Source organism: Felis catus, chromosome X (assembly GCF_018350175.1).
Source record: "Felis catus isolate Fca126 chromosome X, F.catus_Fca126_mat1.0, whole genome shotgun sequence".
Lineage (NCBI taxonomy): Eukaryota > Metazoa > Chordata > Mammalia > Carnivora > Felidae > Felis > Felis catus.
In genome coordinates this window covers 15,549,248-15,566,895 of record NC_058386.1, presented here as the reverse complement: position 1 = coordinate 15,566,895, position 17,648 = coordinate 15,549,248, and the positions used below count along the sequence as shown (strand labels likewise).

General features: G+C 44.1%; 2 protein-coding genes across 2 annotated transcripts; both read right to left on the bottom strand.

The window, feature by feature from the left end:
- Positions 1 to 3,970: 3,970 nt before the first annotated feature.
- LOC101089581 (small nuclear ribonucleoprotein-associated protein N-like) lies at positions 3,971 to 16,776 on the bottom strand. The gene is given in 3 exon segments (XM_045051094.1): positions 3,971 to 4,047; positions 15,878 to 16,394; positions 16,396 to 16,776. Coding segments are annotated over 3 exon segments (852 nt in total). The 5' UTR covers positions 16,654 to 16,776.
- LOC111558773 (SNRPN upstream reading frame protein-like) lies at positions 16,665 to 17,430 on the bottom strand. The gene has a single exon (XM_045051073.1). The coding sequence runs from the start codon at positions 17,122 to 17,124 to the stop codon at positions 16,804 to 16,806; it is 321 nt and encodes a 106-aa protein (XP_044907008.1). The 5' UTR covers positions 17,125 to 17,430; the 3' UTR covers positions 16,665 to 16,803.
- Positions 17,431 to 17,648: the final 218 nt, after the last annotated feature.

Below are 17,648 nucleotides of genomic sequence, written 5' to 3'. Positions count from 1 at the left end.
TTGGTGCACTGATGGCGTCAGCTACGCTGGCCCCATAGTAAAGACACAGTCGATGCCCACGCAGTCTTTTTCAAACAAACGGATGGCACTTTGGGTCTTTTTTCCTTATAGGATGAAAGAGTCATATCTTTTTAGAGTAGGAGGCGAGCTCAGGCACAATCTCAGTCAAGCTTCCCACTTCACGAATGAGGAAACAGGTCCAAGATTGTCAAAGCGAGGCTTCCTTTCCTCATCTAAGATGAAGGACTCCCTGTGTTATGCGTGGGAGTCTGATCATTACAATAATTGACAAGGAACGAAGCATTCGGGATGCATTGGGATGCATTGCCTGTCCCTCAAGCTCTCCAAACGCCATTCTGTCTCAGAGCTTTGAACTTGGTGTTTCCTTCTGCAGAGAATGGTCTCCCTTAGATCTTTGCGTGGATACCTCCTTCTTATCATTCATTTCTTGGCTCCGATGTCACTTATTCGTTGAGGTCACATTGACCTATGGTTAACTAAACAGCTAAGTTTAGGGAGACGTCATCAGATGGTCAAGGCACAGACATTTAGAGACTGTATGGACATCAAACACAAATAAAGGGCCATAAAATATATGGGAAATGTGCAGGTGCTTTGTGTGGAAGGAAATGAAGAAGGGAGAGTCTAAGTCAATGGGTGTTCAGCAAAGGGGGGTGCTGAGAGTGGTCTGAATCGTTTGGGTGCCGAACATCTTCTGTTTCCACTCTCCAAAGCTCACTCTCCACCTTCTCCACCCTTCTCCATCCTGTAACCCAGGAGGCTGACCTGCATGAGTTGTGTCCACAGGGCCCCCTGCTCTCTGGCTTCCTACTGGGTTCAACCACTGGGCAACACAAGCAAGAGATGGGAGCCAAATAGGGTCAGTGTAAGTATCACCTGTGGAATTCCTTCTTGGGGCATTCTGTGGTGTTTGCCCAATCCCTTATTAAACTTGTCTTCACTTACCCAGTGTGTGTGTTCCATTTGTGTCCCGCTGGAACCTTGACTGATAGAATGATTTAGTAAACTTAAGACTCAGACATCCGACTCAGCACCTGTTTACTTCAGAGGCTTTTGCACAGTTATTTGGAATGATGTTATGCAAAGACTCCTGTTTGGTTCTCTTCTTCCTTTCTTGAAGGTCATGTTTTCTCTACCCTTTTTCATCTTTGTGACCTTTAAAAAACTCCGTCTAGGTTGATCTGTTGAATGTGGCTCCTGACTCCAGAGGGGTCTGGCATTGAAATCACCTATCAGAACACTTCCCCGCCCTCTGCTCTCTGGGCCACAGGGAATTGGAATGAACAACGGAAAGGCAGACACGGGAGATCATTTGCTAATCTTCAGAGAAACTGCAGTTGTGAAACATCAGTAGCTCTTAATTAAAAAACAAACAAACAAAAAACCGGCAATGACCTTTAGGTGACAGTTTGTTAATCTCTGAGGCTGTCAGGTATGGGGAAAGGGTTCTGTGTGGGAGGATGGGATTCTCTCCTTCCAGCGTGTCTCCTTTATTCCTATCTGCCACCTGTAAGAATAGTAGTTTTTGACGAAATATGGTATTGCAACTTATACAAAGTAGGCATTGAGAGAATATTAGAAAAATAAAAGGTTGATTTGGTTTATGGAAGCTCAATTCTAAGAAATATGAAAGCCTCCTTCCATGACCTACCATCACAGGGCAGGATGGAGTGTACAGGAGTTTTTGGACCTTGAGAATCTGATGGTGCTTCTCCAGATGGCTCTGGCAGCCCCAGATGTATAGAGTTCATAATTGCTTCTCCACAGTGAGCATACTTAGGGTTATGTGTTCTTAATCCACGTTGCAGATCAAGAAATTATTTTATTCATTCAACAAACATTTATTGATCACTTACAATATGGTAGACACTAGGGACAGAACAGTGAACATGACACAGGCTCTGTCTTTGACAAACTGCTCACAGTTAGGTGAAGAAACAAGTATAAGTAAATAATTACGCAGAGTTACGAGGGTACAACAGTTGAGGGAGTAAATTTCACCTGAGGCATTTAGGGGGAAGGCTTGTTGAGGAAGTGATAATTGTGCTAGGTATTAAAGAAGCCATAGATATCCATCATGTAGGGAGAAGGGATAAGACTGTTCCGGGAAGAAGGACCAGCATGGGCAAAGGCATACTGAAGATAGACAAGGCATGGAGTGTTCAAAGAATAGCCCTCAGTAGCTGCAGGGCAGGAGTCACAGGTGGGAGCAGGAGCAGAGTAGGATACCCCCAAAATTAATGAGAAGTGTGTTTTGAAACTTCCAGAAGAGAAATTTATTTTGGGAGGGACATGCTTTTCTTGCTAAGGTCTAATTTTATCACACTGAAATGGATCTTTTTCAATGCACATATCCATTTTAAATATAAAATAGGAATTTAAAAAAATCCAAGAGGCAAAAAAAAAAAAAATTCCAAGAAGCTGGGGAATCCAAGTTTGTAACCCATTTCAAGTACATTTTTGCATATATGTGAAATGGGAATTGTCTTTCTTTTGCATGTGGTTATCCGTTTTCCCCAGTACTCTTTATTGAAGAGACTATCCTTTCCCCTTGTGCATTCTTGGCTCTTTTCTCATAAATTAATTGTGACCTCTTTTTTGAGACAACTTAATAAAGTGCACAAATCTTAAAAGCACAGCTCAATGATTTTGTACATTTGAATACACCTGTGGAACTACCACTGAAATCAAGATCTAGAAAGCTTCCAGCATCCCTAGGGGCTCCCTCATGCCCCTTTCCAGTCAATACCACACTCCCAGAAGTAACCACTCTTCTGATTTCTGTCGCCATAGATTAGTTTTTCCTGTTCTTGTATGTCATACCAATAGAATCATATAGTATGCACTCTTTCCTATCTGCCTTCTTTCCTTTTGTTCGATGTCTATGAGAGTTGTCCATGTTGTCGAATGTCCTCTGCTTCTAACTTTGATTTGAACTGGATTAAAATTAAAATCATGTCAGGCTTATATTAACTTGGTTACTTATTTGTAAAATGAGATACATGACAGCTATGTCTCAGGGTTTGGGGGGTAATCAAATTTGTATGTAGCTGTATCCATTATAGTTTTGTGATTTGACCCATAATAGATAATAAATATAATTGCAAACACTACAGTAGCAGAATCAAAGCCTGCTGTGCTTCTCTCAACAGAAAACAAACGTTATCTGGGGCAAGCCTTTCCAGTAGGTTACTGGGCATGAGTTTCGTTGACCATGCTACCCCTTTTACTGAGAGAAAAGACTTTCATTTCCCCACTCAGAGTGCCATCAAGCCAAATGGAGACTATCACTAATGCTCAGTCCGCTCATGAAAAAGACATTATTTTCCGCAGATCTCTGTGATCTGTGTGGTTTGGATCTGCTGAAAGGGTAGGCTCCCCAAAGCCCCATTCATGCATCTGAGCCTGCCCCACCAAGTCTTGGGAAGGCCAAACTCCATCTGAGTGATGCCCTTGGTTTCTGTCATTTGGACCTCCTCTCCAGCTGGAGGCAGAAGGATCCTTAGCTGCCAAGAAGAGTTCTAGCCTGGCCACACATCTGAGACCTCAAGGAGCTTAAGCGGCTCCAGAAGGAATCTGCAAGTAATTATGTTTCACAAATTGCCTTTAGTGTGGGACCAGCTTTCTTCAGGCCCTGGGTGAGGCATAGTGTGCGACTTGGGCAGGTTTACCTACCTAAGTTACACGTCCATGGGGGGAGTGGAGAACACCAATGTCGTTTGGAAGAACCCCACTCTTTGCAGGGGAGGAGGGCATCACCAGCCAGGACGTTTGGCAGTACCAGTACTGTCACACCCTCCTGGGCACAATCAGCTCCATCTTTTAGTCATCCGCAGTGTGGAAAATTTGGCTGCCTATTGAAAGGGATGGAATTAATGATTTTCTTGTGTTCTGTTGAGCTGGGATAGATTTCTTACATTTCTGTTACACCGCAGAGTAGCATCTTCCCTTAATAGATCACAGGCCCTAGTCTGTAGCGGGTATTGCTAGGGGGAGGACTGGCCTTATGGATAGGCGGGTAGCCACCTGTAAGCATGGTGGAGGGGCTAAGCACCGAGACTCTGGAGTCAGCCTGTCCGAGCTCACCTATCTCCACCAGTTACCTGCTGCGTGACTTCAGGCAAGTAGTTAATAACCCCTCTAAGCTTCGGTTTCCCCATTTGTAAAATGGGGACTATTTTACCTAAGTCATAGAGTTGTTGTGAGAACGAAATAAAACAACCATTATAACATGGCCAGCATATCATACATTTCAATACATGTTACTTAACGTAATAGGAATGAATCTCAGTCCAAACATTCAAGTATAGAAACATTGTCTTATTATTTATTTTAACTTAAGTTCCATTTGGGACACCCATGAGGTGGAGGGAAATTTGAACTCAATTAGTGAGTCTTTTCCAGGCCAGCGCTCTGCAGTTGTTTACGTCATCGCCCATTTTCCTCATGATGGACAGGGTCCTAGTTCCTTTTTCAGTCCAGCAGTTCTGCTGCTTCCAAAATACACTTGGGTGATAGGACTCAGGCAAAGCTGGAGCCCCTGCCCCTGGGACCCAGTATCCCTGAGTGTGCCACAAGTCTCTGCCTTGCAAAGTCTTGCCATCTTCATGAGGCATCACCAAAGCAGCAGGGACCATGAGGCTGCAGATTCTTTCCCTCTCTCAGGGCTTCATAACAGAACATTCTAAGGTAGTCTAGGGGTGCCTGGGTAGCTCAGTCAGCTGAGCATCCGACTCTTGATATCAGCTCAGGTTGTGATCTCGCGGGCATGGGATTGAACCTCGTGTCAGGTTTCACGTTAATAGCACGGAGTCTGCTCGGAGTTCTCTCTCTCCTTCTCTCTCTGCCCCTCCTCCCCTCAAAATAAAGAAATAAACATTTAAAAAGAACATTCTAAGGTATTCTATAAAAGCTACAACTGTTCCCCGCAGAGCAAGTCTTTCTATTAAGTTCATAGATTATGTTAACTAAATAAGAGAAAGGATGTTTTGCCTGTGTGATGATGAAATGAAGCAATTAATAAATCTGTTAGAAATTATAGTGCTGTCATTTTTCTTCTGCAGTGCCCAAGATGACTATGGTTTCATGTGATATGCACAACAGAAGGCATAACTTGATTTTATCCGAAAGTAGTTTTTTCTTGAATGTTTTAGATTTTTTTGAGAAAAATTTAATCCCTCCATGGAAGTTGCAAGAACAATACAACAAATACTTGAACGCCACTCACCGAGATTCACATGTTATTGACATTTTGCCACATTTGCTGCCCCTCTCTTACTCTCTAATTTTTTTTAAATTTTTTTTAACGTTGTATTTATTTTTGAGACAGAGAGAGACAGAGCATGAACGGGGGACGGGCAGAGAGAGAGGGAGACACAGAATCGGAAGCAGGCTCCAGGCTCTGAGCCATCAGCCCAGAGCCCGACGCGGGGCTCGAACTCACGGACCGCGAGATCGTGACCTGAGCTGAAGTCGGCCGCTTAACCGACTGAGCCACCCAGGCGCCCCCTCTTTCTCTCTAATTTTTAAAGAACTATTTGAGAGTCAGTTATGGGCATGGTGACCTTTCACTCTGCATACTTCCTGCATGCATTTCTTGTGAACCGGGACACTTTTATGAAACTACAGTATAATGATCAAAGTCAAGAAATTTAGAAATGGTGGATACAATATTATCCTCTACATGTGGTCTGTGTTCAAATTTCACCAATTTTTCTCAATAATGTCCTTTATAGCATTTTTTTCCTTTCCAGGATCCAATCCAGAATTATTTGCTGTATTTAGTTGTCGTATAGAAATCAGCACTTACAAACACTAGAAAAGCATTAGATTGAAAGTCAGAAGCAGTGACTCCATATGACCATTTAGCCTCTTTGAAATGCAATGGTAATGGAAATGAACATTCACCCTGCCCACTTCCCAGGGTTGTTGCAAGGGTCAAATGAGGTACCCTATTCTCTGTGAATGGCAAAGCACTGTGCAGTTATGTAGAACTGCTCCATACACACATTTCCAGCTAGTTTCTTAGTGCTTAATTGCAAAAAGTTACTTTCTGAAGACATGGGAAAGTGTGAGGCGGAGTCAGGAAAATGCTGTCAACAGCTAAACCTGGTGGAGATCGTAGCATGCCACCAGTCATTTCAGAACTTTAGGAGACTTCGTATTCCTCTGATGACAGTTCTTTCCTTCCTTCCTTCCTTCCTTCCTTCCTTCCTTCCTTCCTTCCTTCCTTCCTCTTTCCTTCCTCCCTCCCTTCCTTCCTTCCTTCTAGAAAAGTTCCCTTAATGCTCTAAGAATCTGTGATCCTATTTCCGTAGTCTTTATTCTTTCTCCCAAAAATTGAGGTATAAGTTTCACACAGTAAAGTGTGTATCTTAGGGCATAGTTTGAATTGTATGGGTAAACACCTGTGACACCTGCACACAGATCAGGATACAGAACATTTTCATTATCCTAAAAGGCCCCCTCATGCCCCTTCTTGGTACCCCTCAATTTCACACTAACAGAAACTGCTATTCTGACATGTTGTCATAGATTTGTTTCTTTGCTCTTGAGCTGCATGTAAATGGAATCATACAGGATGTGCTTTTTTGTATCTGGTGTCTTTTTCAGCACTGTTGGTGAAATTCCTCCATAATACTGTGTGTAAGGCTAGTTCATTATTTTCTCGATTGTTGTGTAGTATTCCATATTGTACGTATTGCGATATTTATTTACTCATTTTACTGTTGATGGACACTTGTGTCGTTTCTAGTTTGGAGCTATTATGAATAATGATGCCATGAATACTTTTGTGCACATCCTCTGATCGACATAAGGGCTCATTGTTGTCGGTTAGATACCAGGAGCGGAATTGCTCAGTCATAGAGTGTACATATATTCAGCTTTTCCAAAGTGCTTGTACCTGTTTACGCTCCCACTGACGATGAGTGAGAGTCCTAGTTTTGCACATCTTAACTGTCACTTGGTGTGTCAGTCTTCCTTTTACGCGTTAGCTGTTTTGGTGGGTATGTAGTGATGTCTCATTGGGTTCTGTTTGCATGTCTGACATATTTGAAGTGCACAGTAACTAGGTCATGTCTGCTCTATCAGAGCCAACGTTAGGCAGCTGCTTTCACAAGGAAGTGACTAGAAGTGCACAAGGAAGGCTTCCCAGACCCAAGCTGGGGTGACTCCACAGAAGTCATCATTAGGGGTAACTTTTTGTGAGTGTGATGGTGGTAGCATTTGTCCCATCTGTGGCCACCTGACATCTTTTGAACACCCATCTTGTGTTTGGAGCACTTCGTACACGGATGCTGACTTTTTAAAGATTGAAATCATAAATTTGCTTTCCCAGCAACCCCTGCAGCTAATTCCCACTGATCAGATGCACCTCGGGAAGACATGGATTTGAAAGCCAGTTATGCATGGGAACAAGTGCTATGAGGAACTGTTTCCTGCTGAGGGAAGTAGGAAGCTCTCTTTTCTTTAGAGGCAGCAGTGAATGAGTTTCAGGCATCTGGTCCCTGCTATCATCTGTGAGAGCTGCAGTGTCTGTTTGAGAAGTAGTCACTCTTTAAACTTAAAAAAAAAAATGTTTATTTATTTTTGAGAGAGAGCAAGTGGGGAAGGGGGAGAGAGAGAGAGAGAGAGAGAGAGAGAGAGAGAGAGAGAGAGAGAGAGAATCACAGCAGGCTCCGTGCTGCCAGGGCAGAGACCAGTGTGGGGCTCGAACTCACAAACTGTGAGATCACAACTCAAGCTAAAGTCAGTCACTTAACCAACCCAGGTGCCCCCAGAAGTAATCTACTCTTGGCTGGAGCAGACCAGTGATGGTTCGGGGAATGTTTCTGGCTGCCTTGTGTTTGAGCCTGACTCTCTGTGCCACACCCTATCCCCACCCCCAGGTTCTGTGAGCTTCCTAAACATTCTTTTTAAGAAAACTTTCTTTATTTGGAAATAATTTTATGCTTAGGAAAAAGTTCAGTGCACATTTTCTAAGAAAAAGGATCTTCTTTTTTTTGAATATTTAATATTTGGATTTATTTTAAAAATTCTTTTTATTAACTTGTTTTGTTTTTTATTTTCTTTAATTTACATCCAAATTAGTTAGCATATAGTGCAACAATGATTTCAGGAGTAGATTCCTTAGTTCCCCTTCCCCATTTAGCCCATCCCCCCCCCACAACCCCTCCAGCAGCCCTGTTTGTTCTCCATATTTATGAGTCTCTTCTGTTGTGTCCCCCTCCCTGTTTTTATATTATTTTTGTTTCCCTTCCCTTACGTTCATCTGTTTTGTCTCTTAAAGTCCTCATATGAGTGAAGTCATATATTTGTCTTTCTTGGACTAATTTCCCTTAGCATAATACCCTCCAGTTCCATCCACGTAGTTGCAAATGGCAAGATTTCATTCTTTTTGATTGCCGAGTAATGCTCTGTTGTATATATATATACCACATCTTCTTTATCCATTCATCCATCGATGGACATTTGGACTCTTTCCATACTTTGGCTATTGTTGATGGTGCTGCTATAAGCATGGGGGCGTATGTGTCCCTTCGAAAGAGCACACCTGTATCCCTTGGATAAATGCCTATAGTGCAATTCCTGGGTCATAGGCTAGTTCTATTTTTAGTTTTTTGAGGAACCTCCATGCTGTTTTCCAGAGAGGCTGCACCAGCTTGCATTCCCACCAACAATGCAAAAGAGATCCTCTTTCTCCGCATCCTTGCCAACATCTGTTGTTGCCTGAGTTGTTCATGCTAGCCATTCTGACAGGTGTAAGGTGGTATCTCACTGTGGTTTTGACTTGTATTTCCCTGATGATGAGTGATGTTGAGCAGTTTTTCATGTGTCGGTTGGCCATCTGGATGTCTTCTTTGGAGAAGTGTCTATCCATGCCTTTTGCCCATTTCTTCACTGGATTATTTGTAGAAAAAGGATCTTCTTAAGTAATCACAGTACAGTTATCAACATCAGGAAATTTAATATTGATACAATATTTTAATTTAATTTACCATTTGAGTTTCAATTTTGTCAGTTGACCCAATAGTGTCTTTTACAGCATTTTTCACCTCTCATAAGGATCTACTTTAGGATCAGGCATTGCATTTAGTTGTTTAGATTGTTTCCATTTAAAGAAAATTAGACGTTTCTTGGTGAATACCTAAGCTCATGTACTCTTTGCTATACACACGCTGTAACGTAACCTCTCATTTTTTTTCACTCCATGATACATCGTGTCAACTTCCCATATCAGTAAAATTGTCCAAACATAATCATTTTTAATGGTTGCCTAGAATGTTTAATTTCACCAGTCACTTGTTGGTTGATATTTAGCTTACTTCCATTTAACGACAATTCTAATCAGCTTAAAGTAGTGATTGCTAGGTATCTCCTCTACTAATTTTGAGAGAAAATCCTCCATTGACTGAAGTGTGTGATGACTCCCTCTCCCAACTTCTATTGTCCGAGTCTGAGGGATTCCACCTCTGGGCTCAGACATTACTGTTTTCTGTGTCCTCACAATAGCACAGAAGAAATAAAATGGCCGTAGGGCTGATGTCAGAACTCCCAAACTTAGAGCGACTGCAAATGTCACAGCATTTGGTCTGAAAGGCCTAGTCATCACCTGCAGACACGTAAGGGACAGCAGGAGGAGCCTTGCCTAACACCTCCATTTTTACAGATGAAGGAATGGCTAAGTGGCTTGCCTGAGGTCATGTGACTGGTTAAGGTCACAGTTTAGATTGGACCCAGGTCTTCTAACTTCTGGTGGGTGGTTTCTGTTTCCCACTCTGCCCTGTTCCGAGTTCTTGAGGTCCTCGCTCTCCAAAGTATGGCCAGGCAGCAATGGCCTTTCTGGCAATCTGATAGAAATGCAGACTCTCGGGCTGCATCCCAGACCTGCTAAACCAGAACCACAAACCTGCTGAAGTTTGAGAAGCAGCGGTTTATGCTTCAGAGCTGTTTTTAGGGTGAACTTCCGTGTCTCCCAGCCACAGAAGCTGGGGGCTTCAGGGGATAGGATGAGGTGCCCGAGGAGACACCTCCTAAAGAACTACACAGTGTTCAGTGTTTCAAAATAGCCCCCAAATTCTGTTTCGAGTTCAATGAGAGGTGAGACAGTGCAGACCCTGACAGATCCCGAAGTCTACTTACAAAAAATCCTCTTAAGAACAAAGCGGCGATTCTCACCTCTGGGCCTTTGCACTTGCCGCTGCCTCTGCCCGGAAACCGGTTCCACATGCGACTCCGGTATTAAGTCAAATATCACTCCCCTTGCCGGGTCAGCCTGGCTTGCTGGTTTGTGTGGCGCCAGAAACAGCTCCCACAAGACGACTGCTCCCACTGCTGCCGTCTGAGTTCCAGCTACCGCGCTCTTCCTTGCCCTTCCAGCAGAGGGGGGTACCAGCTCCCTGCTGTTACTCTACCGTACTGCACCCTCCCAGGGATTTCCCTAAACCCTGACCGCGTCTCTGCAAAGCATCCCTTCCTTAATCTCCTCAATGCCTCCTAATTGTGTGTGGCTTTTGTTTCCAGCCAGTACGCTGCTGGTGGGCGCTGGGTAGGGAGTGGATGGGATAGTCGGCTGGCCTTCATAACTGTGCGGGGTGAAAAGCTCTCCAAGTGATTTTAAATTTTTTGAATGTGTTTTTAAATTTATTTTGGAGAAAGAGAGCGCAAGGCGGGGAGGGGCGGACAGCGAGGGAGACACAGAATCTGACGCAGGCTTCAGGCTCTGCGCTGTCAGCAGAGAGCCCGACTCAAGAACTGTGAGATGGGGACCTGGAAGGATCCTCAACCAGCTGAGTCGCCCAGGTGCCCCCAGGTGATTCTAATTCCCATTCACTTCCCTGCCTTCAGGGGCCACTCTTCCCAGGCCCTCTTCAAAGTAGCAGGAAGCAGGGAAGGTGGAAGAAGGAGGGGGGTGGAAGGAAAGGAGAGGCTGAGGCCAAGAGAGGAGCAGTTATTAAAGCAAGAATGCCTGGGATATCACCATTTTCTTTTCACATCAGGGTCTTTGAAAATCCCGACTAGTCTGGAAGCAAGTACTGGACGGCAAAGACGAAACTTACCAATTTGTAAGAGCAACTTGGATGTGGCCACTCATTAGTCTACAGCATATTCTGCTTTAAAAGAGGAAACGGTACACAGGAAACATTACTCTCCTTTTCCCCTCGCTGACTATTTCAACTAATAGGCCTATGCATTAGTCACTTTGCTAATGAGTAGTTTTACCCTGGCTCTCCGTGAAGTAGGCCAGAGAGGGGCCCTGCAAACTCTTGGAACACCTCGTGAAAAGTCCTGTTCTTGTTGACCCATTAGCAGAGAGGTGAGACACGCCGGGGACCAATGTTTGTATATCCGAGCTATGTTTGGAAATTTAATTGTTTTTCTAAAAATCTCAGTTGAGAAAAGTTGAGGATTTGATAATAGAGTGAAAATAGTACATTCTAAGACCTACTGTGTTCTTATTTTTCATTGGCCTCTCCCACTTTCATAGTCCAGAAAAGCAAACAAGGGAAAAACTGCTTCACCATGTCTTCTACATCAGAGGTTCTCACCCAGGGGCAATTGTGCCCCCCAGGGGACACTTGGAATTTGTCTGGAGACAGTTCTGGCGATCACCCCTGGAGTGAGGATTCTACTGGCATCTAATGGGTAGAGACCAGAGATGCTGCTCGACATCCCACAGTGCACAAGACAGCTTCCACAAGGGAGAATGATCTAGCCCCAAATGTCCAGAGTGCTGAGGCCGAGAGAACCTTCTCTGCCTTAAAATTACAGCTCTATTAGCAAGGAAGTTGGTGTTCAATAATCTTCATAGCTTTGCAATTTAAAAGCCACTGTTTTTAAAGTTAGGGGCCCCTACTGTACTGATATCACTATAAATCACTCATTAAATATCATTTGCTTGGAGTTTGTGGAGTTTTGAAAATGGCAAGTTTATTGCATTTTTTCGGTGTGTAATCGATGTTTTCCAAAATAGAAACCAGGCTAATTGGTCAGATGGAAGAAAATCGTTTCGGAAGACACAGAATTTTATTTTTAATTGCCTCGCTAATCAAAAGCATTTCCCCTTCAGATTGTGGTTCTAACTAAAGAGATGCCCAGCCCGAAAGGAAGTGGTCTGAGGTTCAGAGTACCCAAGGCGAAGATAGTGGCATTAGCATCTTAACCATTAGCCACTGTAAAGAAGAGATGAGAATCCAGGGCTCTGTGGGAAAGATTTTACCAGACACAAAGGTATCAAATGTCCTGTCTCCCTTCCACCCAAAATAGTTCTGGCCTGAACATGAGGTCCTCAAGGTATCTTCGAGTAAGGAGGAAAAAATCTGTTCTGGGCATTGACAATTACCAACCATTGAGGTTTGCTGGTCAAAGAAGAGGCCAAGAGTGTCTTACTTAAATAATGTTTGTCACTGAGGGACATGGCCTGCCGGTTAAAAACAAAACAAAACAAAACAAAAAACAATCCAAAAACCCTTTTGTTAAACTTTACCCTGTGCTGGAGAAGCAGGCTCAGGAGGAATCAAAGAGCTATCAAAGAAGCTAAAAGCCTTTCGTGGCAAAGAAAAATCAGCCTGGTGTTAAAATTAATGAAGATGCTGGAAGAGCAGAGACAAAAGTGCTGGAAGGATGAAGATAGAGAAACTATTTTAAGGTCAGTCTCCAAGAAGATGGGGAAAACACATGAGGCCAGGTAGAAGGAAATGCCAACCCCTCCAAATTAACTATCCAAAGAAGGACTACATTTCTTGGAAAAACTGACCCTATGCAAACTTGCAGCTCCAAATACCATTCTTCTGAGTCTATTACAAGAATGGGCTCAAGGGCCTCGCCGATCCAGGAGTTTGAAGAGCACTTGAGAGTTTGTTGAAATTTCTGCTCTTCTCCAAAGGAATGTTCCTAGAAGCAGAAATTGGTCTGCTTAGGCTGACAATACTAAAATGATGAAGAGCTCAGATAGGCCCAAGCTGCAGGAATTTAACAAGGTTGTCCAAGTGATGGATACGTAGTGGATGAAGCTCCCGGCCAAAGTTGTGCAACTTGACTTTGTCGATCATCCAAGGCCAGCTCCCTGCCAGGTGAGGGTACGGGGGAGTGTGCGCGGCTGTCGTGGCTGGCTCCCTACTGTGCAGCGTGCCAGAAGCAGGCTATTCCACCAATACTTTAAGAACATTCTCATTTCCAAGTCAAGAGGGCCCGTGAAACTATGGTGGTGAGTTGGGGTCAACACACTCCAGCAAAGCCAATAATAATACTGAACAATAAGTAACTAAAAGTGCTGACAATCTTTGTTATCGAATCCACTTTTTGAAGGTAAACCAATCAGTGGCTTATCGTAATCAACGAGATGATCACAAAAGGTGGGGATCAAAATAGCAGAAAGTATTGACTTAGTATTTGAAAGCACCAGAGTAAATCAAGAAGAAAAAAGAATTTAATGTGGTAGAAACAATTCCAACAAGGATTAGCAAGAAAGCAAAGATGGTCATGCCCCAACCGGAACAATACTAATGACAATAACACCTAACACTCATTTGCCCCTTACTCTGCACGAGACGTTGTTAGGTGCTTCTATTAACATTATTGTATGAAATCTTTCTCACAGCTCTATAGAGTAGGTACCATTACCCCCCTTTTGTAGATGAGATTCTGAGATGCAAAGACTTTAAGTGATGTGCCCAAGTTTCCTTAACTACAAAGCCGTAGAGCCGGGATTTGAATCCATGTCTGCCTGACTCCAAAATCCGAGCTATTAAACACTATATTCTACTAGCATAAACTTTCTGGCTCTGTGGTGGAGTAGGATGCCCCAGGGGAACAGCGGAAGTTTCATCACTTGGGTTTTCAGACTGAACAAAATATTAGTATGTGTGTCATAGGAAGTAATCTCTAATGGCTCAGGGTGGATTAAAATAATATCTGCAACTTCCATTTCTGAATGTTAAGAACTCTTAATCCACAGCACTGGCCATATTAGTGTAGCCCATTGCACTTTCACACACACTTTCTCATCTGATGCTCACTGACACCTTGTGAGGTAGGCAAGCCACATATTACCAGGCCTCTTCTCCAAGTTATGATAGGCAGTCCCATCAGAAATGAAGCATTGCCAAGTTACTTATCATCAAAAGTATGTGGGAGGAGGGGGAAATGGGATTCCAAAAAAGTTGCTTATTTCAACCCTGAGCGGTTCATAATTTATTTCCACAGCAGCGTGATTGCTTCCTTTTCAACAAGGCTTTGACTCACTCAGAGGAATGTATTCCATTACAAGTCCGCTGGCTTCAGGCTTTATGTAGAACCCGTTGGTTGCCATGACGACCAGTATTAACAAAATACAAACCATGAACTTTTTCAATCCTGGTCACTAACTCACTTCTAACAGTCCACCTCAGAACAGTGGAAGCTGATGGTGCTTCCGAGGGAGTATATATTCATATCTCCATTCATTCCAGAGGGTTCCTCTTTCACATTTGAACAGAATCTCGAGACATCTGCTTTGGGTTCAAAGATAACTTGGACATAAGGTTTTTCTTTTTTTGTCTCTGTGGTGAAAGGTGTTTGGAGAGCAGTGTCTTCAGCCATGATATTTTATTTTTTAAAAACTTGCATTTCTCATACCAAATAAAGGCTTTGCCTCAGGTTGAGGCAAAAAAATTAATACACTGAAGATTAGTAATGGCTTGGTATAGCAAAACCCCTATAGCATTTATTACTTAAGCACCCAGCTCCTATCAGAAGATGTTTATTCACCATACCAAAAGCCTATAAGATGATATGTTTGAATTCTGGAAAACAAGACAATTTTTAAAAATTTATTTATTTATTTTGAGAAAGAGAGAGAGCAAGAGCAGGGGAGGGGCAGAAAGAGAGAGAATCTGAAGCAGACTCCGCACTGTCAGCAGGGAGCCCGATGTGGGGCTGGAACTCAGGCACCGCAAAGAAGAAGATAATTTCTAAGACACCATAAAACCTCGTTGGTTATAGCTAAATGGGAAATCGGAGGAAAGAGAGGTGGGGAAGTTTAATTTGAAATAGTTTTTCTGAATTGTAGTGAACCTGTTTTTCTTTGCTCAGTGGTCATCCCCAAATCTTCTGACAACACTCTGACTCTCTTTGGGGAGCCACCCTCTACCCCAACTTCAGACATGTAATTCAGGTACAGTTGACCCCACCCCAGTTCCAGGAATGCACATGTAACACAAGCCTGGGCGATCGGAGTAATGTGTCCCATTGAATATGGAGATTAGTTCAAGGAAAGGCACGTGACCAAAGTCAGGCTGATCTAAGCCAATACGATTCAATCCCACAATTTTATTTTGTTTTGTTTTTAAGATTTTGTTTTTAAGTAATCTCGATACCCCATGTGGGGCTCGAACTCACAACCCAGAGATCAAGAGTCTCTCGCTCCACCGACTGAGCCAACCAGGTGCCCGAATTCCACAATTTTTGTTGGAGTTCTTGGGACAGAGGGATGATCTTTGGGGTTGCTGAACAGGTGTATGAAAGCCTAGAGCCACTGGCAACGATCTTGCTACCAAGAGGAAACAGTAACCTGAGAACGGAATCTACTTAGAGGGAAAACAGAAGACAGATGGAAAGAGTAAGACCCAATTTCCAATGACATTGTTTGAGCCCCTGAATCAAGCCTTGCCTGAAGTTCGTCTCTGGACTTTTTGGCTATTTGACCGATAGATTCCTTTTCTCCTTAACTTTAGTTCAGTTGGATTTGTTATTTACAACCAAAAAAGTCCTGATCAATAGAGAAAAAAGATGTATATTATATTATTTTATTTTATTTTTTTGTTGAATTGCTCTGTGCATTTATTTGCTAATATTATTAATGCAGCAAAGAAGGCACAAAAGCTCACAAACACTGTCTGTAGTTTCACAGGACACATCGCAGAGAAAGGAGTGACTTGAGAAGGACTGACAGTATTGTGTTCTGGTGGACACACTCCTGGGGGAGGGGGACCTCTAATACCTGGCGGAGGGGGTCTCATTCCTGGAGGGGGAATGCCTATTGGCGTCCCTCCGGCAGGGGGAAGCCCAATTGGTGGGCCCATGGGTGGTCTCATACCACGTGGAGGAGCCCTGATGCCTGGAGGTGGTGTAGCTCCGCCCACGGGAGTGGGTGGGGTCCCCCGTCCCGGTGGGCACCGGGTGGGGGCTGCAGCAATTATGGCAATAGCAGCAACTGCGGCAGCGGCTACAGTACCTCTTCCCTGTGGAGCCATTTCCTGTTGGGATGGTCCCCCAACCCCTCGCACGGGGCCTGCAGATCCAGCAGGAGCCGGGGGGATTGGAACACCGGCTGGCACTCCTCTGCCCGCTGCCCTGCCGACCCCAGGACCTCCTGCCGCTCCAGCAAGTGGTACCCCGAGCAATGCCAGGGTCTCTGGGGGGTGGTCCTTGACAGGCATGGAAACCCAAGTTCTCCCTACGTAGCAACACCAGACCCCCAACCCGCTTTTCTTCACGCTCTGGGCGCTTCGCATTCTTTGGCCAGATCTTGCTGGATTCATCATAATTCCGGAGGATCACGTTCCTACGTTTGTCAAAAGCCTTAGAGGTGCCAATGAATGTTCGGTCATCTTGCAGGATACGCGTGGGTCTATAGTCCGTGTGCCGTGGCATCTTGCTGCTCTTTCCCACAGTCGCGGCTGCTGTTGCACCCAATCCACCGTCCGCGGTAAGGTTTCAGGATCCTTAAGACCTGGGGGAAGGCTACAGATAAAGGTGTGACGGCGGCTCTCCCACACACAGTGCAAGCTTGGGGCAGAAGTTTCAAACAGTAGACGGAGGCTGCTTCTTCCCCTGGCAATCGGCTAAGCTGGATGTTCCAGTGCTGCTTTCACCACTGCTTGGTGTCCCAGCGAAGAATCGCCGTCCCAGTTCGGCCTGGAAATCCACCACAGGTACTTGCTGCTGCCGAGACCGCCTTGGGTACAGCTGACACTCTTGGTTGCTCAGGGAGGCTCTCCTTCGACATTTGACTTGGACTTGCACCTCGGGCACGTGCGGTGCCGCAGTCCGTCTCAGGTGTAAGCCGTCCCTGGCTCGCTCCGCCGCGCTGCTAGCCGCCCCTCGGAACAGACGGTCGGGCATCTCTGGCGACCACTCCGCTGTGCCAAGATCTGCATTATCTTAAATGCAATGATTAAATCTAAGCTAAAAAGTAGAAGAGATCTCCAGGGACCCTGTTTCAGTGATTAGATAATTATGTCATCTAATAAGCCTAATGAATTCCCCAGAAATCAGTCCCTTGGGGGAACTTTATTTGCTTAAACATTTTAGAGATCTCCCCTTACAATCTTATTTATGATTTTAATTTGTGCTCCTGAAAAATAGGTTTCTCAGAAAGGCTACATTTTAGCTCCCATGTTAACTGGAACCCATCAGCGGGATTTTATTGTAGCGGGCACTGGACGTGTGGACATCCTGATCACAGACAATCCTGAACTTCCTAAAGAAAAACTGAAAACATACTGTTTTTTTAGTCTTCAGCTTCAAGGCATTGTTACACTTAATTAGCTTTTGCTCCGTTAGGCACTGCACAGTTGCTTTTTTAAAAGTATAAAACATTTGGAGTCCCAGCCAAAAAAAGACTTTAACAACATATAATTATTATC